Below are 27,091 nucleotides of genomic sequence, written 5' to 3' on the forward strand. Positions count from 1 at the left end.
TGTACCTGTACAACTGGCCATAAACTACATTTGAAACTTTATAAAGGTGGTATGAATAATCTTTAAACATAAATTCAATTTTAGATTTCAGCTGAAGATTCTCTGTTTATGTGGTAATTCTCTGTTTAAGTGATATTCTCAAAAGAGCAAAATGAAAAACAACTTAAAGAAATGCAATTTTAGTTGAGTTATGTAGGCTACGTTACGTTTTAACCCTGTAAGACCCCTTGTTGTAAAATAACGTCACCTTTAGCTCTTTAATTGATAATTTCTTTTTTTTTAAAGACCAACTGTATCCAATAGCATTGCAAGGCAAGACAATAGGACCCATTGGTTATGTAAATGTAGTCGTTCCAAAAAAATCTTATTTGCAAATGTATTTTTTGGAGAGCTAAAGGTGATGTTGAAATTTCAAGTCGGGTCTTACAGGGTTAACGCATCACAAGTTTGCTTTTACATTCATGAAATTTGTCCCTTCGCCTTTTCTGTACGATGCTGTGGATGCTCAGACTTATAATACAATAAACCATCTGCTTGGTGATGAACGTAAAATACGAATAACTTGATGATTTGTAGATCTGTGAATTTTTGCATGCTGCGCATTGAGTTCATCGAGGGGAAATTCCTACTCTGGAGTTGAAAATGGCGATGGACGGGTTGTCCACGTCTCAATCCGGAGTTTCGTATGCTGGGGATTTTTACCCTAGAAAATTTGGTACCAAGCCGGACGTGGTACCGTCCGGTATTACGGAGAGGAAAGTTGGCCCACTCGATAAACCTGACATGGTTGCGGTGGACGTCATTAACATCAAGGATTCAGGTTTGTTGACAGCGTCCAGCCGCTATTAGCTAGCTAGGTAGCTTGTGATGTCTCGGCTGCTACCACAGGAGGTTAGTTAGCTAGCCTAGCTACTTAGTAACATTAGGCTATTAGCTAGTACTATATTACTGTAAACTTTTGACGTTTTAGAATTTCCAGTGACATAACTTAATTACTGCTACTCATCTCACCATGCACTACTAACAAGCTACTACTACTTGCTATAAACGAGCCACAACACCAGCCATTATAACATGGCTAGCTAGCTAGCAAGCTTGATGGCCTATTTAACAGACTCAGTCCCTTTTAAATAAGGTTTGAATAGTAGGCGTTTGGTGAGAATGGTGCTTTTAGCCCTTTCTAGTCAGCCAAATTCGCAACGATTTGTAACTAACTGTGGCTTGTAAACGCAATGCAGTGGCCTTTTCAAAACGACTTGATTTGTCTTTGGCAGATATTCCATTGCACAGGAAAAAGCAAGAACATGACACCTATGTTTTGGTAAGTTCTTGAACATGGAAGTACACTCGCATATTATTTCCAACATAGACATATGGAATACACCAAATATTACTCCCCATTTCCTGGCACGTGAACGTACTTCAGCATCACTTCTTTACAGTAGAAAGCCACTAGGTGGCGATGTTGGATAATTTAATTGTCCCTCCCCCACAACATCCTTCCACAGTAGTAGATGGAGGACGCTGCATTCATTTTGCAGTACAATCTTATGTTTTATTAACAATGTTGTTTTTGGTCTACCAAAGGGCACTATTCACCCATTCCGGAAGACTCACAGATCCTTGTTTGGTAAACTCTTGCAAGAATTCCGATTGGTGACTTCAGACAGAAGGGTGAGTTTGTGTGCACTTGCAACATTAAAGACAGCATTATTCCTTTTAAACATTATATGTATTGTATTGCATAATCTTAAGTGCTGACTTTGTTATCCCATTGGGATTAAGACGTTTAGACATCACATGAAGTTTAGTAGCCAGACACTTCATGCCAATCTCTCTTGAGTCAAGTCCATTACTTGATTCCTTTGACAATAGGCTTGTCCAAAAGCTAGGAGACATCCTATACATTCAGACATGCCGTGTAGTGTAATCCGTCTGCGGGCAACACGTTCCCCGCACATCACCTCGCATCGTCCAACAGTCCTGCCATTATAAATACGGGGGATGAGATCATTTAACGCCATGTATCGAGGCATCAGAAGCTTACTTAAAAGCAAACCTTTAGATTACAGCTTGCCCACTGTCTTTGTGTGCTTTATAGGAAAGTGTCCCTTGCTGCTGGTTAGGATGTCCTGTGTCCACAGTGACGATTTGCGACAGCGAGATACAGTTGTACTGTGGAGTGAGTGTATACAGGGTTCAATCCCATCTTTAGGAATTATCTGGATGGTATCCATCTGCTGGTTTTTGCCTGATATGTGCCCTGCCCTGGTCTGCCTCCCGGTCTGCCTCACGTACTAGCCAGGAGCCACATAGAAGCCACTGGAAGGGCTGGCTTGTTTGACCTCTGATCTCTGGGATAAGCTGCTTTGGACCAAAAGTGTTCCATCTGCCAGTGGACAAGGCCCTGGTTGGCGAGGGAGAGAGTATAGAGATGGAGAGAGATGTCACTGGGAAGACCGGGGAGAGAGTATAGAGATGGAGAGAGATGGAGAGAGATGTCACTGGGAAGACCAGGTAGAGAGTATAGAGATGGAGAGAGATGTCACTGGGAAGACCAGGGAGAGAGTATAGAGATGGAGAGAGATGTCACTGGGAAGACCGGGGAGAGACTATAGAGATGGAGAGAGATGTCACTGGGAAGACCAGGGAAAGGGCTCAAGAAAGACAGTAGACTGTGGAGAGTGAAGGGAGGAAAAGGTTGGAGTTGGTAGAAGGAAAAAAGGGGTTAGTTCATGTGAAGGGGCAGGGGGGACTGTTTGATAAAGAGGATATGCGTGACCCACCTATGATGTGGGAGGGGGGGGGGGGGCACAGACTGAGGATATAGCCGAGTCATCGCTGGACCCTGTTCGATGACACAAAGCAGTCACAAGGCTTGACGTTGACAGTATCCTGAGGATTCCCACAAGTGCCACAGTGAGTGCCACACAGGGTGAGGTGCATCAGGGCATTCAGGGCTGTGTCATCCCAATGTTAGCTGCAAAAATCCTTGCGTTGTCAGCTGAAGCCTCAGGAAGAAGAATCGAGCTGGGTTTGTACCCGCAATGCTGTCATCCACCACAGGGTGGCAGTGCATCACCTACCCTCCCACCTCTCCTCTCCCTCAGGGGCCAGTGTGTCCAAGTTTGTTTGTGTGTGTGTCGGGAGAGGGGGACGTGTTGGCCAGCGCGCTGTCGTTCTGTTTGCACACACACACGGGGCGCAGTGCACAGCATAGCCCTGTGGCAGTAACATTCCCTACCACACACACTCACTTCAGCTCCCATCTCTGTCCTTGGTCGTGGCTGTCACAAGACGCCCCAGCCCTGTCATAACACTGCGCACCACAGTAATTGTAGATTTCACAGCACTCCAAGGATGGCCTCTGACTGGTACATGAAGTGACAGGCCCGCAGTTAGGACACTAACCTGTTTTTTTTTTTTAGGAGAAGCCCATCCAATGATTCTGTTGTGGTAGCGGATGCACCCAAGTTGGAGTTGGGAAATCTCCAGTTCTTATCAGGGTTTCTAACTGTATTTGTTTGTTTGTTGTAGTCTTGGCGGATCCTGCTGTTTGGGGTCCTAAATGTGTTGTGTACCGGCTGCCTTCTGGTGTGGTGCAGCTCTACAAACAGTATGGGTAAGTTGTGCACACGGTACACAAATACTACACCTAGCATACTACAATTGTACACATTAGAGTAGTATACTTCCATACCACACTCCAAACTATTCTAAAGACCTTCAGCAGAATAGAGCACCTCTGCTCCATTAAATACAAAACAACTTTAGGAGAGGTTGATTAGAAAGGCATGTACTGTCTTATCTTGTCCTCGCAAAGTTTTCCCAGTAGGAAAGTTGCAGTTTACATCGAAGCAGTAGTTGCCATTATACTGATTATTCTCAAGAATATCCTCGCTTCTGTTTGTTATGTTGGTTACGGATGGCTGCCAGTTTAGGAAGAAGGGAACACAAACAAAAATAGCTGATACGCCGCACACGCGCGCGCGCACACACACACACAGCTGGACAACTGTAGTGTTTGTCCTTTTTTTCATGACATTGTATTTTGATCAGGAGTGAGCCGACAGCTCGGTCTGTCTGTCGCCGTTTGTGTGTGTGCGCGCGGACGTATTATTTCAGCAATCATCACAACAAGCTCGGTGTGAAAGCCCATTATGATGACTTAATCCTTTTGAGAAGCCATGAAAGAAACAAGCGGGCGACTGTAGCCTCCTTGGGTTTGACCCCCCCTCCCCCCCCCCTCCCCCCCACCCCACCCCACCAGTGTTGGGTGTCAGAGAGACAGCAGAGGCAGGAAACGGAGGACGCTCAGATATCGAGCGTCCGAACGCAAGGCAGCACCAACGTCGATATCCCCCCCCTCCCCCCCAGGAGCGTGGCAGTCGGAGCCTCAGGCCCCAGTGCCGTCCCCAGACTCGGCCACAGACAGACATGGCAGTAGATATCCCTCCAAGACAGGACGCCATGTTGGTAAACTGGCGCGGTGGTGTTTGTCCACACGGCGGTGGCGCTGTGCTAATATTGAAGATCCGTGGAGAGCAACATGGGGGAAATGGAGAGAGGCTGCCTTTCCCTCCCTTCAATCTATCCATTCTATGGATTCATTTTTTGAATCCACTCGCACAATCCAACAGCTGATCTCAAGTTGCTGTGCAGATGTGTTTTGATTATTTTTAGGTAAAGCACAAAGGTAACATCTGCAATGATACGGCTATCTAGTGGCAATGATTGACATCTGTCTGTCTTGCTACATCTGGTTGTGTGTGTGTGTTTGTTTGTGTGTGTTTGCATTCACGTGAAGGCTTTTCTGTGTATTCTCGGTCTTGTGGCGGGGGTGGAGGGGCATGGGTGATGCGTTTGTGTGTGTGCAAGAGATTGATGCGGATGCGTGGATGTAAAGGAAGTGGTATGTGCACATTTGTGGGCAGGGGGACAGTTATTGTAGTGAGCTTGTGAGGCAGAAGGGCAAATTAGATCTCTTCCACATCTCTGGGTGTTTTCCAGTCATTGCGTAAAGACCTTAATACAGTGCTGCACGTTTGTCTTCCGGTTCATTAGGCCTGGGGCCCTCAACGCACACTCAAACCCCTCCCCTTTTCTCCAGAGTCCTGATCCCTTAGTGTTCTCCTCCCCCCTCTCTTTTCAAACCTCATCCTCTTCTACCCTCATTAGGTTTTTCTTCCCTCGTGTTCCCTCCCTCCCTCCCCCCCTTCTCCCCTCTCTTTCCTCCACATCTATAATAAACCATTCTAAGATTTCCACATAGCACCAACACTTATAGCCAGGGCTCTATAGTAGGTGCTCTTGGACCAGGAAGAGACTGGTGGTCATGGAGTTTGATCTGAGTATGTCCTCAGGGCTAGACACGATGACATCACACTCACAGAACTGTGGGCCCAGACTAATCAGAGCACAGTTTACTCAGTCGCTGGCAACACTTGTCATGCTGAGTAAACTGGAGACTGGTAAGATACTCGTGTTTGAGTGTGGGTTACTAGTAAGAGGTAAAAGATATGTGTATGTTTGTGAGTGCGTCTAAATGTGTCCCAGTTAAACTGTTTGTTTACTGTGAGCCCCAACTGCCACTAAATAAAACAAATAAATGTTTTATGTCACAGTAGATGGTTCCCTTTGACTGCCTCCTTTGTATTCCAAACCTGCATTCTAGCGGAGGGTCCCCCCCCCCACCCCCACCCCCCAGCCTGGAACAATGTAGAAACCGAGTCAGTTGAGGGAAGTCGCCCCGTCACTGACCCGCAAAGTTCGAGTGCGGAGCTCGGGAGTCGCAGAGGAACTCCCACATTACCCACTTTGATCTCATTGTCATAGTGCTTTTCCAATCCAGCAACGCTTAAGGGAGCAGGGGCTTAGGGCTCTGCAGGCCCCCCTCTGTTCTGACTGTGAGGTCTGTTTACTCGGACTCACTTAGATTCCTCTCTTCAAGCATTTGCCGCTCATTGAGAACATGACCTTAACATGACAATGGCAAGGATCTCATTTGGGCGTGTGTGTGTCCGTGTGTGTGTCCGTGTGTGTGTCCGTGTGTGTGTCCGTGTGTGTGTCCGTGTGTGTGTCTGTGTGTGTGTCCGTGTGTGTCCGTGTGTGTGTCTGTGTGTCCGTGTGTGTGTCTGTGTGTCCGTGTGTGTGTCCGTGTGTGTGTCTGTGTGTGTCCGTGTGTGTGTCTGTGTGTCTGTGTGTCTGTGTGTGTGTCTGTGTGTGTGTCCGTGTGTGTGTCCGTGTGTGTGTCTGTGTGTCTGTGTGTGTCCGTGTGTGTGTCCGTGTGTGTGTCTGTGTGTCCGTGTGTGTGTCTGTGTCTGTGTGTGTCCGTGTGTGCGCGTGGGCCTTGCGTAAAGGTAACCGATCCTAAAGCGCCGCTTCTCTGGACTAAAATGGATGATGCTCGAGGACGCTGTTTGGTGTTGTCAGCTTGTCCAGATCAAATTCTGCCACCGAAACACTAGACAGGGTTTCAGAGGCGCGCTGGAGAGAAATGGCCCGGCTTTCACTAGATCTGCACATTCTTCTTTTGTCAACACTTCTTTTAGCGGGATCGATCTCTTGTGTCCGCTTTGTGAGTGGAGGTCACAACAGACCAACACTCGCTAATTCAGGCAGAGTAATTGTCCAGTTGGAGTTGGCGGGTCCCCTTCACCTTTTGTACATTATGCTCTTTGTTAAGCAGAGGAAATCATACATGTGTATGTTTTGTAGTTTGTCAACCCTCATTGTTTCATCTGTCAGCCTCTCGGGTCTGTAACTGCACTTCTCATATTCTGTTTGTTTACCAGACGGTCGTTTAGCCCAATCCAGGATTAGGTGATACACGGGTGATTTATCATATCGGCTTGCTGACTTAAACTAAGCTTTATGTTCTATTGTATTTTTGGAACATGGTGGGTTTGCATACTAGTTGTTTTTCTGGTGTTCCTAGAAGAAGCTTCAGCCTATGGAACTGACTTTGATGCACATGGACAATCTCCACGTTGTGTTTCTGAAAGCTATTAGTCAATTCAATGTTGTCCGTGCTCGTTTATTTAATGGACGCAGTTGCAGCTAGCTGTTTGTTGGTGTTGTGTTTGTGCGGCGTGTGTGTGTGCGTGCGTGCGTGCGTGAGTGAGTGTGTGTGTGTGCGCGCGCGCGTGCAGCAGCAGCATCTGGCCTCTCTCCTCCACACTAGTCCCAGAGACAGTGTGTTCCCTCCTCACTGCCGATCTACAGCTGGGGGCAGCCATGCGAAAGGAGGTCAAGTGCCTGTTCTGCAGGCTTACAAACACCCCTCTTCCTCTGCCTCCTCCTCCCCCCCAACCTTCCATCCTTCCTCCTGAATGGAGGGCTTTACCCTGTCTGACCACCCCAGAGTCTGTGCAGGGCTCAGGAGACGCAGGGGGGGACCTGCTCTGGCTCGCTCCACACCTTCCCTTGATAGTGTGTGAAAGAGGGGAGATGGAGATGGTGAGAAAGAGAGACAGTGTGAGTGTGATGGTTCTGGTCTCATATATTGTCTTATTGGTGTCATCGTGACCTGTCCCAGGAACGATCAAGGGGTTCGTTTTCAAATCCAAATTCGAACCAAGAAACCAAAGTCCCAAATGGAACTTTTCCGCCCCCTTTCTTTAACGTATTTACATGGAACCGTTGTGTTTGGGTGTGTGTTTGTGTGTGTGTGTGTGTGTGTCAGGCATGTCTTTATTTAACCAGGTCCATTTCTATATTTGTTTATCAGGATGAGTGTGTTGTAACTGTGTGTGTGAGTGTTGAGACACACTAGGTGTGTACCCCCGGCCTCTGGGGCTCGGCTGTGTGGGAGCCCAGCTGGTGAGGCTCCGTCCGGCCCTCTGGGACAGGAGGAGAGGAGCAGGAGGAGGAGGAGGAGGAGGATGGGGAATGGGCTCATCTACTCAGATGTCTGCTCCAGCCTCAGCCTCGCGACAGACTTTTTGTCTCTGTTTACTCCCAGGACAGCCACCACATCTGCCTGCTGCTCAATATGGTCCTGGCTAGACATATTTGAACGCTCTTATGTAGTGTTATGTTATTGTTTGACAATAAGGGACATTGGTATTTCTAGGTTTGGTGTGTAACCTCTTGACTATATAGGCCACACGAAGCACTTAAGATCTTGGAGAGATTTAGAGATGTTTGTGTTGTCTGTAGCTCCTCCACATCAAGGTATTTTGTGTTTTATCTTCAGTTGAGAGTAGTCAGTAGTTGGCTTGTGGGATTGACCATGGTGTTCAGGAAAGGAGGTCTGTAGGGAAACAAAGTTATTAAGCACAGGCTGAAACTGGGTCAGAGCTGGTTGTAAGGTCAGGGAGCCAAGATAGGACAAACTAGTTTGGGGTGGCAGGGTGACTTTGAGATGTGTGTGTGTGTGTGTGTTTGCATGCGCTCTCCCTGGTTCTCCTCTGGGGCCTGTCCAACTCCTCCTATTCATTTCTGACAAAGTACTTGACGTCTCCGGTTCCCGGCCTCCATCTGTGGCCTGGTGTTCCGCTGTTACACCACTCCTGTTTATTATTATGAGCACCCTCTGAACCTCCCCCCCCTCCCCTTCGCCTCCCTGCTTGCCCTCACCTATCCCCTCGCTCCACCTCCCATCTTACTCCCCTTCTCCCTTATCCCTCCCTCCCCCTCCCCCTGAAGCCACTCCCTCAACCTCCATACCCCCCCTCCCCCTCGCCCTCTCAACCTTTAGCTTCCACACCCAAGCCCTCGCCGCTCTTTGCTGCCACACCCAGACCACTGTGTCGAGCCTCATCCATCAGGATCCAGTGTAGTCTGTCACCACTGCCACAGAAGGAACAAACGAAAGCTACACCTCTGGCTGAAAAGAAATCCTCACTTTTTTCCCCCTTGTCTTTCCTTTGAAGCAAATATCAAGGCACTCTGAATACCTGAGAATGGATGGTCATGTTAAAGGGTGCTTAGGAGAGGTTCTATGTGTGATGACAGGGAGCGCTGCTTGAGGACACTGTATCTACATGGTTGTCAGTAAGGACCTCAGGCACTAAGGTTGCTGATACTGCGTTCAGTGTGACCTGAGTGTGGGGTTCCATTCACACACACACATGGTATTGACTTGGATGGTATGCCACCTAATTGTGTGTGTGTGTGTGTTTTTGTGTGTGTGTTTTTGCTTTGTGTACACATGCACACCTCATATTTGTGTTGTATATTTTGTGTGTACTATAGGTATTCATTCTGGGTGTGTGTAGTTTGTGTACGCATACTGCCTTTTTGTGTGTCAAATATTTTGCGTGTGTATACCAGGTATGCATTCTGTTCATGCGTACACAAAGTACACGCACGTTCTCTGCGTGGGCATATTCAGTGTGCATTTCCCCTGTGTGTGTCGCGGTCTCCCGTCCTCCCTTGTGGCCGCTGTCAGCAGGGGCCCCGGGGCCCCAGAGCAGCCTCCCCGGGGCCCCAGAGCAGCCTCCCCGGGGCCCCAGAGCAGCCTCCCCGGGGCCCCAGAGCAGCCTCCCCGGGGCCCCAGAGCAGCCTCCCCGGGGCCCCAGAGCAGCCTCCCCGGGGGCCCCAGAGCAGCCTCCCCGGGGGCCCCAGAGCAGCCTCCCCGGGGGCCCCAGAGCAGCCTCCCCTGGGCCCCAGAGCAGCCTCCCCTGGGCCCCAGAGCAGCCTCCCCGGGGCCCCAGAGCAGCCTCCCCGGGGCCCCAGAGCAGCCTCCCCGGGGCCCCAGAGCAGCCTCCCCGGGGCCCCAGAGCAGCCTCCCCTGGGCCCCAGAGCAGCCTCCCCGGGGCCCCAGAGCAGCCTTCCCGGGGCCCCAGAGCAGCCTTCCCGGGGCCCCAGAGCAGCCTCCCCGGGGCCCCAGAGCAGCCTCCCCGGGGCCCCAGAGCAGCCTCCCCTGGGCCCCAGAGCAGCCTTCCCAGGCTCTTCCTGCACCCGGCTCCCATTTCCCCCGCCAGGTGTTTCTGGACCCCCAGTCAATAAAGCTTTTAGTTTACATATGGAGCGATCGTTTGTTGTTTTAATGTGCCACGTGGACAGACACCCGAGCCCCCCCGGTCGATGCTTGTTTCTCCCAGCAATGACACGCAGCACGGCTGCAGCACGCAAGTCAGCCCCCTCTGAGACGGACTGAAGTGAGCGTTGCTTTCCGTCCTCGTGATCTAATACTTCATTTTGTGTGTGACTTAATACTGCAGTGTGTGCTTGTGATTTAATACCGCATTGTGTGTGTTTGTCTGTGTGTGTGTGTGTGTGTGTGTGTACTTGTATAGGCCTAGCCTGTGTGTGTGTTTACTTGGTGTGTGCCAACCAACCACAGCAGTTCTGTTGGGGGCACTGCCTGCTTGGTGAAAGGTGATCCACACCCTTGTTCCCCAGGCTCCTGAACTTCTGCTTACCTCTTCTAATAACCAGGCAGCACTTAATGCCACTAATGGGCTTTATTCCCTTGGCGAGTGCATGTGCGAATGTCTGTGTGTATCTGAACTAATTAGTGTGTATTTGAACAAAATATGAGTGTGTTTTTGAGCGAGTGTGCATTTGAATAAGTGTGTGTGTGTGTGTGTGTGAGGGAGGGAAGGAGGTGCCACGAAGGTGGGTTGGAGGAACAACCAATCAGATGTGTTTGGGCTGCTGTCTTGCAGACGGCATTAAATATTCAGTACCCGGGTTGTATTCCTTCACTTCCCTTCATCCCTCGCTTCTCTCCATCGATTAGGTCTGCAAACATACACAAGCGACCTTAATCTCCTGTCAGTGTGCTACAAGTATTGGGTTCAGAGCCCTCTGGGAAGCAGAGCTGCTCTGTCTGGCTGGTTCTGACTAACATGCAGCTTGTCTGGGCTGATAGCAGACCTCTGCTCTATGAATGTCAGTGTGTTCATCTGAGGAACAGGAAGTGGAGTCATCGTCGCGGTAACTTAATCTGAAGAGCGTAAATATGAAAATCCAAAACGTTCTTATCTGCACACAGGGCTTAGTTAATTCTCCACGAATCAGGTCATTCTGTTAATCGTTCCGCTAAGAGAAGCAGAGGCTTTGGAGATGTAGTGCGACACCCCTGGACCCTACTCTAGAAGGATGTTCACATGAGCCCTGCTACCATAATTCTACACAAAAGCTGAAGAGAGCGTTGAACCACACTGCATGTGATGAAACGTAATGAAACCATATATATATAGATATATAAATATAGATAGATATATCTATATCTATTTCTCCCCACAGTTGAGCGTTCTCGTCCAGAGACACTGTGTTCCTTTTGAGTCGGCAGCGTTGAACCATCATGTCTGTCCGTCCGCTCTGAGCTGTCCAATCCCCTCGGCTCATTCAGCTGGCCTCGCAGGATTACATCACAGTAGTTTGGCCAACACGGTGCCGGCAAGTGTGGAAACAAAATGTTCCTCTCCATACAAATCTCCCCTAATCTGACTTCCATCATATCCAGCTTACATAAAGCCGGTTCACAGGGCGAGCCGATCCCACTGATTGAGTCTTCCTTTCTTCTTCCTCTCTCTGGCCTGTTCGTCAGCGCCCCCTGGGGTTGTGGGGGAGTATGACATGAGGCAGTGCTGGGTTTACATTCATTTACATTTACATTTATTCATTTAGCAGACGCTTTTATCCAAAGCGACTTCCAAGAGAGAGCTTTACAAAGTGCATAGGTCACTGATCATAACAACAAGATAGCCAAAAAAACATCGCGAGTAGCCAAAACATGAAGCACACATTGTGAACAACCAAAGTAAGTGCCAAAGGGAAGAACCATAGGAGCATGTAGTTAAACAAGTTACAATTACACAACATGAACCGCTATAAGTGCAAGTGTACCTGTGGAAAAAAGCAAGCAACAGTAATAAAAACAATATATCACAGACGTTTAGGTGTGTGTGTGTGAGAAAATGCATTGTCTTTCTACAAAGGAATTAACTCTAGTGTTTTGTTTATATTTCCGAACAAATAAACTAAGGATGATTGTGTGTCTGTCAATTTCAGCTTGTTTTAATGGAGGCCCATTTGACAGATTCCCTTTCTTTCATTCCAGCCTTAACTGCATACACATATCTCACCATCTTTGACCTGTTCAGGTGAGTACAGTTCCAGTCCTGATACTACTGTTGACGTGTAGAAGTAGTACAATTGTATTGAAACCTTATCCGGTGTGTGTGAGCGCGCGCGCGAGTACAGTATCAGTTGTGACTAACTTATCAGACTTCTTTTACCCCATCCCTTCATCCACCTACCCTCTGCCCCCCCCCCCCCCCCCCCCCCCCCCCCCCCCCCATCTCACCTGTCTTCCCTCCATCTCTCTCTGAAACCACCAGTCTGATCACATGTTTAACCAGCTCCTGGGTGAGCATGAAGAAGCCCAGCCAGCTGTATTCGTTTGGGTGAGTACAGCAACCTCAGCAGCGAATAGCAGTGTTTCCCCTACCATTATATTAGGGGGGCGCCCCGCCCTCCCAACGGCAACCCCCGACCCCCACCTGGAAGGTCAAGTAAAGAAAATAAAAATAAAATTATATATATATATATATATACATATAGCGCCCGATCACAAAATAAGTAATTTAAGGTTACCTTTTCTATAAAACAGGTCTATAGCTTGCTCTTTTATAAAAAAAACTGGTCTTATGTTATTTATCTTATTTACACCAGTGGCGGTGAGCATAATGGTTAAGTAAGTAGGACACCATCTGCTTAATGGTAGAGGCTGTAGTAGCAAGGGATCTGCTTGTGAAATAGTTTGGGTGCTTATGTAAAGTTATTATAAGAGCTACATGGTGGGCACACAAACACACACTCAGTTTGTCATTGAGGTCAATATGCATGCTGGCATCTGCTATACAATCCTATCCTACTATATTTGTTTATTTGATGAACCTCCCCTGTCACCAATACACAAACACACACACAACCTTTGTTGTCCCACAGCGAGTGTGTGTTGATGGCATAGTTGTCTCGTTGAGGCTATAGGGGCCTCTGTTTTCGCCAGACCTTTGACCTTGTGGTGTGAAGTAGTGGTGATTGTACGGAAAGCTGCTTTTCAGCTCCACTTGGCCTTAATGTGCCCACTGGGCTAGCACAATGGGTTAGCCACAGCACAGCCTCCCCCTCCGTCCCCCCGTCTCCAACCATCATGCCCGGCTCCACCTCAAACCCCAACACAGACCCCTGTGTCAGGCACACCCCTGCCCGCTTTTCCAACTTTTCGTTTTAAGGTCCAGTCCTCTTATTCAAAGTGTTACGGACACGTTCGATGGTTGTCTGACCAATAGAAACCTGTCCTCCAAAAATGAGCAGTAGTTACATGATAAACTGCTGAGAGGATGAGTTATGTCGACAAAATCTTTGCAGTGCACCAAATTAAAGATTTGTAATGCACCAATTTGTCATTGGCATCTGAGGATTACCTAGTACAATCAACGTCTTTTAGATTGTAATACTTTAAGTGGATGGGAGGCATTGTTAAGCCGCTGTGTGGGCGTGAGTGCGCGTCTGTCTGGATGAATAGGTGTGTGTGTGTGTGTGTCTGACCGACCGACAGACCCGGGCTAGTCCAGGACCCAGCTTTGCGGTGGGCGGTGCTGCTAAACACTATGCAACCTTTTGACCACAGGGTGTGAGCTTAACGGACAAATTGAAAAGGACGAAGCTCCCTGTTGGCCAAACAGCCCTCCTGGTTCCAACAACAGAGCCATTCAGCCCGCGGCAGCACCAGGACGGGGGGGGGGGGGGGGTAAAGAGGGGAGAATGAGACGGCAACCGCATGTAGCTTCAGCTTCATCAACTGAGGACAGCCCAGAGTTGCCCAACACAGTATAAACTAATGTACAGCACTGCTACAGCCCTGATGTGTTGGCACAGGGGCCTCTGATGTATGTGATTAAACATGGACTAGGTTTCCAAAGAATGGGCAGCTGGGGGATGGATACTGTATTTCTTTTGTTTCTGTGTTTTTTCCTCCAGCGAACCGCGGGACGTTATACTAACCTTTTCTTTGATATTCTCAAAATTCCTTTACTTAGGTGGTCACCTAGACTTCTCCAAACCTGGTGACACCTTTTCCTGACGCAGTATTTGTTTGACCAATATGACATGTTTATAGGATCTCTCTGTTTTGAGTTCCAACACTATTCGTACATAATGCTTCAAGATGAATGAGATCATGGAGTGTGTCGGAGCCTGGAGCCAGTTTCTCTGACATCTGTCTTTTCCAGATGATAATGGATCTTGCTGTGTTGTTTATGGCACAGGCCTGCAGGACCACAAATCTGAAATGTCCCTAATTAGCAGTTTGAGTAGCATCTGTTTGTTTGTGTACATGTCTGTAGGTGTTGACTTTTATGCCCTGTGTGTGTGTGTGTGTGTAGATTTGAGCGTTTGGAGGTAGTGGCAGTGTTTGCCTCGACCGTGCTGGTGCAGCTGGGAGCTCTGTTCATCCTAAAGGAGAGGTAGGTACTGTTTTCCGCTGGAAACACAATCGCACGCACACACACACACACACACACACACACACACACACGTGTGTTGATCTGCAGTGCCTACCTCTGCTGTCCTGCAACCACACTCTGCTCCCATGTTGGCTCAAGGCACATTGAGCAGGGTTGATTTAACGGTCATTCTCAAAGAGGGGAGGGGGGAAGAGGGAGAGGGGGTGGAGTGGTGACAACACAGTGTCTCTCCAACTGGCCTGGCTGCCAACAAAGAACTAAGCCCCGTGGTGTGTGTGTGTGTGTGTGTGTGTAGTGTTTCTGTGGGCAGCTTGTACACGGTACCGTTTGTCCAATGTATGCTGTGTACAGTCACCGAGCTCAGTGTGTGTGTGTTTTCTCCCTGTGGTCTTTAACAAAAGCTAAAACGAGAAAGAAAGGGGAGGAGATGAGCTAAGAAAAAGGAGAATCTTAAAGGAGAGGGATTACGGTGAAATGCCGTCTGTATATGTTTAATCGTAGCCTATGCTGCATGTTGGGTGTTCTACCCTGCAGTGTGTGTGTGTGTGTATCCACCTTTTTCCTGAAGCGGTTTGTCCAAAGGTTAGTGCTCTTGACTGTACGCTCAATCAGCTAATCGAGTTCTAAGTTATAAGCATGTTTTCACACACACATCACCGTCCTGCCAACCAGTCCTGTGCAGCACCCAAAGCCCTGGCCAGCACGTGACTGTTTAAGCAGGGCTAGGCCACTAAGGAGCTAATGAGGGAAGGGAAGAATAGGCTTAGTGGTCTATGAGCTAATGAGCCCTGCATGTTTGCATGTGTTGTTACTGTACATGCAGGTCATCTCCCCCCAACACACTCTTTCTTTCAAACTCATCATCTGTGGGCTAGAATGCGCTGGAAAGGGTTAGGCTGACAGCACTGCGCGTCGTCATACGTCTCGTCCTCGAGGCTCGTTCTGCGACACCTCGCTTCCTGCAGCCCGGGGAGAGGAGAGATGTTGGCGCGGCATTGGCACACATACATCCTTCAGCTTGTTCATCTCGTAAATGAGATGTTTCACCTCGTTGGTTTGCGATATTTGTCAAATGTATCCCAACCTCGGTCCTCACAACGGGCGGCCCTGCTCTCGGCTTTCCCCCAACACTCACTTCTTGTTGGCTTTGTGTGTTGTGTTTGTTTTATCAACAACGTTTCCTCTTGTTTTCGTGGGGTCCCAGTGTGGAGCGCTTTGTGGAGCAGCCGGAGGTGCACACGTAAGTATTCCCCTATCCCGTCTGCCTCCCTAAACACACACACACACACACCTCCAAGCTCCAGGGACGAACCACACAGCAGCCCAAACATCTGGGTTTGTTTTGGGGCCAGACAGACATAGACAGACACACACAGACCAACTCCATTGTCTACCCCCCATCCCTCTAAACTCCACCTAACTGGATTGTCAGCTAATCACGCCCCCCCCCCCCCCCACACACACACACAGACACACACTTTACTCTCAATCATAAAACACAGATTAGTCCATTTTTTAATACCAAAACATTACTGGCCTAAACCTGTGAACTGTGACAAGATTACACCCTGAACCCTGCCAGGACATCACAATTGAATGTTTAGGATGTAGACAGTCCATGCGCAGATTATCTGCCGCTCTGCCGCGGCAGGTGTCTGAGACGCAACAAGATCCCAGGTACTACAACACATCTGGACCTAGGCTGAGAACATCCACTCACACCCAATCACTGGAGGAGCGCTCCGTGGGCTTTAGAAACCTCCACTGATTGTTTAGACGGGTATTAATATCATTTTGTAAAAAAACAGTTGATGGATTTTCTGGAAGTTTGGATTTGGTTGTTGACGTGTTGTGAAGCTGCCAGTGTGTTTGTACAGAAGCCCTTTTTTAGTAAGAGAAAAAACATTTCACACCGAAAGAATTTGCAAATGGTCATTTCTTAAAGATGTTATACAGGAATGGTGTATGTAGTATGGGCATGCGTGTTACACGTGTGTGCAGTATTTGCTTTAACCATCTCTCTCTCTCTCTTTGTCTAGTGGCCGACTGTTGGTGGGCACTTTTGTGGCTCTCTTCTTCAACCTGCTGACTCTGCTGTCTGTCAGGAACAAGCCCTTTGTCTACGTCTCTGAAGGTACTACAGTCTCACAACGACTGGGTCCGCAGCACAATGTGTTCCTTGAGTCAAATATACTCAAGGCTCAAGGCTAATGCACAGCGGTCTGGGTTCGAATCCTGCTCAGGCCATTTCCTGTATGTCTTCCGCCTTCTTTCTCCCTGCATTCCTGTCTCTCCAACTGTCCTACCAAGAATTAAAGCAGAAAACATATATATACAGTACCAGTCAAAACTTTGGACGCATGGGAAAATGTGTCCAAACTTTTTACTTGTACTGTGTGTGTGTATATATATATATATATTTTTTTTAAATATATATATATATATAAAGACTAAAATAACGTCTTGACGTTGCTCAGCTCTGAGACTCTGCCACAGCGCAATGTCTTTCATGAACAACATGCGGCCGTTTTCCCTAACGGTGTACGTTATGTTGATAAAATGCGTGGACACACTGCTAGAAAGTTCCAGTAGGCTGTGTGTGCTGCAGAAAGGGATCCTGTGGCTCTAAAACCTAACTGACACAGTTCTGCTCTCGGGATGGGGAAAATCCAGAGCCCAGACTCATTAAGTCACTAAACCTCCTGCTGCCTCTAATGAAAGACGACACACACACACACAGACCTTACAGCAAGTGTGAACGAACTCCCCGCAGGCTGCCCCAAGTCTTTAGTCTCCTTGTTGTGCAACTGAAAGTAATGATCAGATGTGTCACGAGGGAAAATTCTTGATCTCATATATTACGATCCATTTCTGGTCCGTCTTTGTATAGCTGGCGAGCAGAGCAGGAGGAACCAGCGCAGGGAGAGATTAGCCGTCCTCTAAGAGCTCGTCTCAGGCGTTTTCTGTTTGTTTGTGTTGGCCGTTTGTTTGTGTGTTTTATTTTTACAGCACGTTAACCATGTTTTCAGCACCCTAAGGGTATGTTTGTAGAATTTCTCCCAATGTGTCCCTACTGGAATGCAGCCACCACTGCCCTTCGCATTAAACCCTGCGGTCTTATTGGATAGCCTGTCCGACCTCTGACCTTTGACAAAGAGATTCCCCTGCGCTTTACTGTCTGATGTCATTAAGGACTTAGTTGAGTTCAACGTAAGATTAGGAATTCTCTGCTTCTGTTCTTTCCACCCTGGCCCTCAGAGGGGCTTAGTCTGCCAAAGGAGGCCTGGTCTCCTCAAGAAGGGATCATTGACTTACCCTGTCTGTCTGTACGTCTCAACAATCTGTGACAGACAGAGGGGGGCTCTGATTGGCTCGGGCAGCACCCTGGAGCTCTGTCACTTCCTTCCTGTGTGGGTGTGCCCGGGGATGGGAAGATCCCCCGCCGGCCCTCATCTCTTATTTCCTCGAACTTGGATGAGTTGACATCCTTTAACATTTGAGCACTAGACTGTACTAGGTAAGCCAGTCCCCCCCCCCCCACACACAGACACACACACACTCACACACACACACACACACACATGAGCAGTCAGTGCATAAGGTCCAAATAGACTTTTGCAACCCAAGTTTCAGATGGTACAGTTGCCCGCAGAGATGATCCAGACAGGGAGATCATGAATAAGGCCCTCTGCTCTAATGTCCTCAAACAGTCTCTCCTCACTCCCTAAACCCCATCCTCTCTGCCTGAGGGGCACCCACAAGGAGGAACGAGGACAAAGAGAGGTTGACCTTGAGACTTTGAAAACAAATTGCTGCCTTATTAAGTCAACTTAACAGTACATTTGACTGGCGCATACTGTTCATGTCGATGTTCCTCCTTCCTCTCCTTACCTCCCCCTCTTCCTCCCTGGTCCCTCTGTCAACAGCGGCCAGCAGCAGTTGGCTCCAGGAGCATGTTGCTGACCTGAGTCGAAGGTAAGATTCTGTTTCACTGAGTCATCCAGCTGTATCGATCCTCTGCCCTCAGCCCCTGAGGTGGACACCGTGCCTGTGTGTGTGTGTGTGCCTGTGTGTGTGTGCCTGTGCGTGCGTGTGCCTATGCCTGTTAGGAGTGGCCCTCGTCGCAACCAAAGGGATGGGGGAATTGATTTGGGATTCTCAGAACGAGCGTAAATGAATATGGGAAAACATGGCTGTTTTCGATTCCCAGAGTCCAGTGCCCCTCCCCCCCTCGGGCCGACCCTGGGTTTGGTGGTCAGAGGTTAAAGCTCATCCTCTTTCTGTTATCTCGTCTCACCTCCAGCATAAGGGTTCTGTATTGCCCTCGCCCTCAGGTTAAGACCATCTAATGGGTCTTTGGTGGATAAAGGACCAGGTTGTGGGTCAGGCACACCCTGCCCCTTGACCCCCTTTCCCCAGGAAACCCTAAGTGGGCTTGTGTGATTAATCCCCATGTAGGCGCATGCATACTCACACACCTCGCCTCTCTAATACATCTTCAGAATGATGAATAGGCTAACTGGTATGGTGTGAATAATAGATGTTTGAGGGGTTTAGTTTCAGCCAGAAGGGCTGAGATCATCTTCCAGCTTCTACTTCATCCCCTGCAGGTCTAGACCCTGGTAACTCCGAAAGAGGAACCTGACAAAGGAAGATAGGCCTCTATCCCAGAGTCATTTTACTTAGCCGCCAGCAGACAAGTGTAGTGTCACGTGTGCTGGTTGTGATCCTTACCCTTATGCAGCATTGTGATCAACATCATAAACGACAATCTTAAGTAAAATGTCATTGTAAGTATTTAAAATGTGAATGTGAGGGATGTTTCGTATTGCCTTGTGTGTGCAGGTTATCCAAGGCTATGACACTTAAAATTCTGTGAGGGAACGAAGCTGTGATTGGTCAGGAGCCACAGTGAACACAATGTCCTAGGTCTCTCCCTGCTCTCTCTCTCTGCTCCCTGGTTCTAATTATATCATAGTGCCGTCCTCTCAGTACATCTATGTCCTCACCTGGGTTTGTGTTTCTTCTGGCCCACACTGCTGTTGGGGAAACTCGGCCAGGCTGCTTGGAGACAGCCATTGGGTCAAATGTTTATTTGTTTCTCCGTAATCCTGCATATTCTGTCCCCAACAGTCTGGGATTAAACACTAGCTGGATTGATGCGCGCACACACACACACACACACACACACAAACACCGTTTAAACTACGCAAATACACATTTTCTCTGTCTGCCTCTCTCTCTACATATTACACACACACACGCTCACTAAATCACACCATTGTGTCCGTCCTCAAATTATATCAATGCACCAGAGAGATTATGAGATTATCGGGATTTGAAATCCTGTTTCCCCTCCCCCCCCTCCCTCCAACTCCAAATGTCTCTGCTAGTCCTGAATGAAAGAGTGATGAGAGAGCTCCTGCTTGTTTGGGTTGATAGTGTCGTTTCTTCTATTATATACAGAATGTCTGCTGTTTACCCTACTCTCCTGGTTAAACCTTAACCTGGGATATAGGATATGCTCTAGGATATATGCTATAGGATATAGGCTTGCCGTGTCATTTCTGATTGAATTGCACATTCAGTCCGTCAGAAATGAATAGGCAGGCGATGATGGTGATAGCATATTGTCTCTTGTCATCCCTGTCACAATCTGCAATTCTTCTCTAGTAAAGATGATTCTTTTTTTGTCTCTACCGAACAACATCTATGAGTTTTTCACATCACTGTGAGGAGGAGGGTTCTGAAAATAGAATGTTTAATTAAATGTTTTAGTAAACTGCTGATATACAAACAGGCTACAGATCATTCTTAGGAGAACAGGGAAAAAGTCGGACACGGAACAGCTGTCATAACAGCTAATTTTGTTGTGTGTGTGTGTGTGTGTGTGTGTGTGGGGATTCTCAGCCTGTGTGGAGTCATCCCAGGTCTAAGCAGTATCCTCTTGCCTCGTATGAACCCGTTTGTCCTGATCAATGTGGCCGGAGCCCTGTCCCTCTGCATCACCTACATGCTCATCGAGATTAAGTAAGTTTCGCTAACACACACACACACACACACACACAAATGTCAACATATAGACAGTCATACATCATTTATAAATAATGAGTTCATTATCGCCTGTCATCTGTTCTTAAAAGAAACACTGTGACAAATAAACTGTACTGTCGTTTAGAGAGGATTTGTAATGCAAGGACTACGTCTCTCGTTCTGACTGTGGTCGTGTCTCTCTGTTACCATAGTAACTACAATGCCGTTGACACGGCGTCAGCCGTGGCCATCGCCCTCATGACCTTTGGCACCATGTACCCCATGAGTGTCTACAGTGGGAAGGTTTTGCTGCAGGTGAGACATCAGCCATGATAACCCTTCTATATCTCAGCTACCATTCATTTACATTTATTCATTTAGCAGACGCTTTTATCCAAAGCGACTTCCAAGAGAGAGCTTTACAAAGTGCATAGGTCACTGATCATAACAACAAGATAGCCACAAAACATTGCGAGTAGCCAAAACATGAAGCACACATTGTGAACAACCAAAGTAAGTGCCAAAGGGAAGAACCATAAGAGCATGTAGTTAAACAAGTTACAATTAAACAACATGAACCGCTATAAGTGCAAGTGTACCTGTGGAAAAAAAAACAAGCAACAATAATAAAAACAATATATCACAGCAAGTACAAAAAAATTTAAACAGTTACCACTAACCACAAGAGCAACAAGTCTCTGAGCAAGAGTCATTGTGATCCTTGAGGAAACTAACATCGGGTCAAGCGAACCATTCCTAAGTACCGTTGTACTCCTGGAACAAGTGCGTCTTGAGCCTTTTCTTGAAGGTGGAGAGACAGTCAGTGTCTCTGATGGAGGTGGGGAGTTGATTCCACTACTGGGGGGCCAGACAGGAGAAGAGCTTGTGTTGGGACCGGGCGGTGTTGAGCGGTGGGACCACCAGGCGGTTGTCTGAAGAAGACCGTAGGTGACGGGTGGGTGTGTAAGGCTGCAGGAGAGACTTGATGTAGACGGGTGCAGTCCCGTTCACTGCTGGGAAGGTCAATACCAGGGTCTTGAATCTGATACGGGCCATGATAGGTAGCCAGTGGAGAGAGATGAGGAGCGGGGTAACATGAGAGCGTCTGGGTAGATTGTAGACCAGGCGGGCCGCTGCGTTCTGAATCCTCTGAAGAGGGCGGGTTGCACATGCTGGGAGACCAGCGAGCAGCGAGTTGCAATAGTCCAACTTGGAGAGGACAAGTGCTTGGACTAGCAGCTGGGTGGAGTGCTCAGACAGGTATCTCCTGATCTTCCGGATGTTGTAGAGGGTGAATCTACACGACCGGGAGACCGCAGCAATGTGGGCTGTGAGGGAGAGCTCGTCGTCCATGGTAACCCCAAGGTTCCTGGCAGAGGATGAAGGGGTCACCGTCGCAGATCCCAGGGTGATTGAGAGATCGTGGGAGATGGAGGGTTTAGCCGGGATGATGAGAAGTTCTGTTTTGGCGAGGTTCAGCTGGAGGTGGTGCTCGTTCATCCAGGCGGAGATGTCTGTGAGGCAGGCCTCAATCCTAGCTGAGATCCCCGGATCGGTCGGGGGGAACGACAGGTACAGCTGTCGTCAGCGTAGCAGTGGTAGGAGAAGCCATGAGTGATGATTGGTGAAAGTGAGGTGGTGTACAGAGAGAAGAGGAGGGGTCCAAGGACGGAGCCCTGTGGGACACCAGTGGAGAGCTGGCGAGGGCCTGACAGTTTGCCTCCCCAGGAAACCTGGTAGGATCTTCCCGACAGGTAGGATGAGATCCACTGGAGTGCGGTGCCAGTGATGCCCGGTGGAGGGCAGGTGGAGAAGATCTGGATAGGTAGTGAAGGTTAGAAGTTGACCGTATATACTTTGTGATATATCTACGTCTACGAGTAGTGTAATGAACGGGAATGCTGAAGAAACACATGCTAGCTATGAATATGTTCTAGGTGGATTAGAATACAAATAGGGTGATGCTTATCAGAAGAGGTGATCCGCCTCGTCGGCCATCCTCGGTGGACTCCCGCAGGTAGACTCCCTGTCTTTGTTCGACCGAGTCTTCGTGCACCTATTCATTCAATAGACAGGATAGACCGACTGTTTTGTTTGTGTCTATGTATGTATATGTGTATTCATAGATGTATTGAACGTATATATTCTTCTAATCTTTTCTTTTGGATGTGTTTCTGTGATCTGTTTCTTCTCCCTCTAGACCACGCCCTCCCATGTCATTGGTCAGCTGGACAAACTTCTCAGAGAAGTACGTTAAAATCATTTAAGTCTACATTAAGCCTTTTTTTTATCGTATCGTTATGTACTTTCAATATTCTGGCTTAATGGAGAGCTTCCCAGGTAGATATGAAACGTGTATATAAATATATATATATAAAATATATACTATGATTCCAGGTATGGAAGTTGGAAGTTAACGCTGTGCTTGTTTGGGTTGTGTCAGGTGTCCACCCTGGATGGGGTTCTGGAGGTCAGGAACGAGCACTTCTGGACCGTGGGATTTGGCTCACTGGTACGCCTCATCCCCTCTCACTCAAACACCCAGTTCAGTATTCACGCTGCACTGACACCCACAGTCACAAACACCCAGTGCAGTATTCACGCTGCACTGACACCCACAGTCACAAACACCCAGTGCAGTATTCACGCTGCACTGACACCCACAGTCACAAACACCCAGTGCGGTATTCACGCTGCACTGACACCCACAGTCACAAACACCCAGTGCAGTATTCACGCTGCACTGACACCAACAGTCACAAACACCCAGTGCAGTATTCACGCTGCACTGACACCAACAGTCACAAACACCCAGTGCAGTATTCACGCTGCACTGACACCAACAGTCACAAACACCCAGTGCGGTATTCACGCTGCGCTGACACCCACAGTCACAAACACCCAGTGCGGTATTCACGCTGCACTGACACCCACAGTCACAAACACCCAGTGCGGTATTCACGCTGCACTAACACCCAGTCACAAACATCAAAGACCAGACAGAAGAGAACAAATGTCTCGGGAATCTGTTATTCTGATGTTATTCTGTCATCAGACCGTATATCTGATGCTTCCACACATGGCTGTAGCTTAGTAGTGTGTCTAAGGCTAGTTTAAATTTCAAGTTTATTGACATTTTTAACAAGTAGAGGTACTTTCTTGTTTCTAAATTCTTTGGTCCGGCTCCCGTGGCAGTTTTCTGGCGGCCTATCTAAACTAGTGTGTGTCACCAGTTACATCATTGGCTCCTGGCTCACCAAGTCACATTTTCATTGTAGTAGCTTCAATTATGCTACTACCTAGCATAGTCGGCTGCATGCACCCCCACCCCCTGCGTCACGCTCTGTTTGTCCCCGCTACCCCCACCCCCTTCAAATGAGATGTCAGGGAAACAAAGAGAGTACCATTTACACTCGGAATCTACTGGCTGCCTCCTCGTAGACAATCTGGCCGGATTTGCTCACTCAAATGAGAAGAGGAACAAACAGCTCATGCGTCCAATCTCTCTGTCCCCTCCCATTGTTTGAATTTGAGGCTTTATCCTCAAAACTTCAGAGTCGTTGCTGCCTGCGACTTTGGATGTGAACGCTATTCCTTGGAGCAGCTGGCACACGCAACATTTTAGATTCCCTCCTGCCCTTGTTTCATCTGTGATATGTTTGCAAGCAGACCTCGGAAGAGACTGTGAATATAATATGTGTTATTCATTGTATGTAAACCGAGACGCCTGTCAGATTTCGCCATTCCTCCGTGCTCCCCCGGGCCAGTGCAGTCCCCCTGTTCTGCCTCTAGGTGGAGCAATGCCATGTAGTACGAGTCCCACAGAGCAGATGGAGATGTCAAGTTCACACCTGATGTACTCACAGCGGGATGTGGAAGGGGGGGTTAGAGAGATTATCTGTACATTATAAAATATGTTAAAGTAAAACGTTTAGGAACGTAGATGGTTGAATTTCACAATTTTGCAGAATTATTTCCCATTGAAATTACATTATTTGAGCTTTTCGTAGATAAATATATTGTCTGTCACCATGGAGGCCTAGCTATATGAGTTGTCATGTGGGGATCAAGGCTTGTGTTTCTGTCTGTCTGAGCTCCTATTAGCGCGGCGTGGTAATTCCTGTGTAGATTTGAGGTTCATCTGTTGTGGTGGTTGTCACACAGTTGTGGCTGTTGTCACACACTCCCTCAGATCGCCTGGGGTTAGGGTTAGGGCAGCAGAGAGGAGAGAGAGAGAGAGACAGACAGACAGACAGGAGAGAGGGTGTGAGAGAGACTTAGAGAGAATGGGGGAGAGAGAGAGACAGACAGAGAGAGAGAGGGAGGGTGAGAGATGGAAAGAGAATCGGAGAGAGAATGTGGATAGAGGAAGGGAGAGAGACATGGAGAATGGGGGAGAGAAAGACTCGGGTGGGGGAGAGAGAGGGAGGGAGAGAGACATGGAAACGGAGAGCGGCAGGGGAAACAAAAGGAAGACGAAAAGATGAGCTTGAATGACAATGCAAAGCCCTGCAACTTCCCTCCTTTTTTTGTGTTTTGGCAGGCCGGCTCGGTTCACGTCCGAATCCGCCGCGATGCCAACGAGCAGATGGTGCTGGCCCACGTGACGAACCGCCTTCTCCCCCTGGTCTCCACGCTGACGGTTCAGATCTTTAAGGATGACTGGATTCGCCCCTCCCTGGTGACCGGGGCTCTCCCCACCACCTCGGCACTGGGTCCCTCTGAGTACGGGGGCCCCGCTGGCTACGCCCCTCCTCACCCCTCCTCCACCAGGCCCCAGGATGAATTGGACCCCCTGACCTCCACTCCATCGAAACCCAGCAGCCCCCCCCCTGAGTTCTCCTTCGACACCCCTGGCAGGCACGTGCAGCCTGTGGTGCTCCCCGGTGCACAGCAGCACCTTAGGCCCGGGTACAACCTGGGCATCAATTACGGAGCCTCCCCCTACACCAGCATGCTTAACCCTGGCCTGACCCGGCCGGGCGGGGGGCTGGGCCTGGGTGTAGGGACTGGGATGGGCCTTGGGATGGGGATGGGAACAGGGATGCCTTCATCGCAGAGTTTCAGAACTGCCTTAAGTTCAGCACCACACAGCTATGGAACCAACCCCAACCTGCTCCCCTCACAGTACAGCCAATACAAACCCTGATGATAATAAATATATACTGCACTGGGGACTCAGGGTGAGCTTGAAAAGGAATATATTATCGTATTTATTTTAATGGGACCATTCTAGACGTCCATTCCTAACTTTGATGGATTTTCTATCTTTGTATATTTTTGGTACTGTTCATTGAAAGGCTGACATGTTGGCAATTGACTATGTCCAGTAGGCTGTATACCATTGAAATGTTGCTGTTTGATGATCATGTAGGATATGTATGGCTCTGATATTCTAAACGTTTGCTTTCAACCAATACTAATTAATTTCAGTTGATGTGTGCTCCTGGACTGGAAAGCCCCAGACTCACTGTTCTTCTCTTGGTCAACGGTTACCACTGGCAGCACAGTCCTGCTGAATACTGCTATTTGACCAGCATCATAACAATAATAATGAAGCAAACAACCATGTTTTATGGATACTCCAATGATTCCTGTTGAGCATTATTTCTACTATTTGCCTTTTAAGCATTAAAGGGTTAACATCATCGTGCACATTTCTTTAATTGTCCGTAAGACAATGTTACCAGTTGTATCTTTCGGCTTTGTTTTGGCGCCCTACAAAAACGGACATTATCGATACACAAATAACATGACCTGTATTCTAACGTTGTTTTGCTCACCAGCTGTGGGCTTTGGAAAACATCAATGTTATTAAAAGAAGGCGACTGCATTTGAAGTTTTTTAAGGGAGTCTATTTATAGGCTACCATTATTTGCTGTATGTGCACTTATATGGCATTTATAAACCCTAGCTTTGTTTAATTAGCCCCAAGCGTATTAGTCCAATAACGATAAGTTTTTACTGTCAAATCATCAACACAAAAAATGATTCGTCATTTATTAAATAATGGTAGCCCTAGCCTGTACCAATGGTCCATTCTAACCGTGTTAATGGTTATGTGGTAGGCTACAGCTTATATGTGTTTTTGTATATTTTTATCCTTTTGTGCCTGATGATCGACAGACGTCCAATTATCTGGTTTCAATCTCAAGTTAGGCGTACTGCAATATTGTGCGTTGTCTAGGTCCATTTGAACATTCACACCATTTCCTACGACTACTGTAGGCTACATGTGGTTCAGGATAGGCATTAGACCTAGAAACACGTTGGTCTGTACACCCCGGTTAAAAGAGAATATCACAATTGCGCCTCAAATTACACTGCAAATGGCCATAGCTGGTGTGTTTTATGTTAATTCATTTATCCTTTAGCCTATTTAAAGAGGACACCATTTTTTTGAGGTATAGAAGCAACCCGTTTTTCTTCTGACACCCAGCAATTGATTTGGACGTTGGTTTTGGCAGTAACTTTGTAACCATAGTGACCAGGATGTCCTTACAGCATGTTTGTGTTGCCGAAGTACGAAGACACTCGCCCTGGTGAGAAGTATGGCCTATTTAACCATTTCTGCTTGTCACATTTTGCCGTTAACGTTTATACGTAGGCTAATTTATTGTCGGCTTTTATCA

General features: G+C 48.0%; 1 protein-coding gene across 2 annotated transcripts; it reads left to right on the forward strand.

Annotated features, from left to right (window-relative positions):
* Nucleotides 1-642: 642 nt before the first annotated feature.
* slc30a6 (solute carrier family 30 member 6) lies at nt 643-26,107 on the forward strand. Of its 2 annotated transcripts, XM_067236759.1 has the most exons (15): nt 643-820; nt 1,275-1,321; nt 1,588-1,674; nt 3,538-3,622; nt 12,017-12,059; nt 12,297-12,362; nt 14,346-14,426; nt 15,631-15,666; nt 16,466-16,560; nt 18,353-18,401; nt 20,337-20,456; nt 20,672-20,774; nt 22,660-22,707; nt 22,903-22,971; nt 25,003-26,107. In XM_067236759.1, the coding sequence occupies exons 1-15, from the start codon at nt 643-645 to the stop codon at nt 25,606-25,608; spliced, it is 1,713 nt and encodes a 570-aa protein (XP_067092860.1). In that variant the 3' UTR covers nt 25,609-26,107. The 2 variants fall into 2 exon arrangements, with proteins under 2 accessions (XP_067092860.1, XP_067092861.1); XM_067236760.1 differs by lacking the exons at nt 15,631-15,666; nt 16,466-16,560; nt 18,353-18,401 and having other exon boundaries at nt 653-820.
* The last annotated feature ends 984 nt before the right edge of the window (nt 26,108-27,091 follow it).

The sequence above is a fragment of the Osmerus mordax genome, chromosome 5 (genome assembly GCF_038355195.1).
Source record: "Osmerus mordax isolate fOsmMor3 chromosome 5, fOsmMor3.pri, whole genome shotgun sequence".
NCBI classification, from domain to species: Eukaryota; Metazoa; Chordata; class Actinopteri; order Osmeriformes; family Osmeridae; genus Osmerus; species Osmerus mordax.

Excerpts from the sequence above, each read along its gene's own strand:
- slc30a6 (XM_067236759.1), top strand. The coding sequence starts at position 643 with ATGGCGATGGACGGGTTGTCCACGTCTCAATCCGGAGTTTCGTATGCT. Across the intron at positions 14,427-15,630 it reads CTGTTCATCCTAAAGGAGAG|TGTGGAGCGCTTTGTGGAGC; the intron begins GTAGGTACTGTT and ends GTGGGGTCCCAG. Across the intron at positions 22,708-22,902 it reads TGGACAAACTTCTCAGAGAA|GTGTCCACCCTGGATGGGGT; the intron begins GTACGTTAAAAT and ends GGGTTGTGTCAG.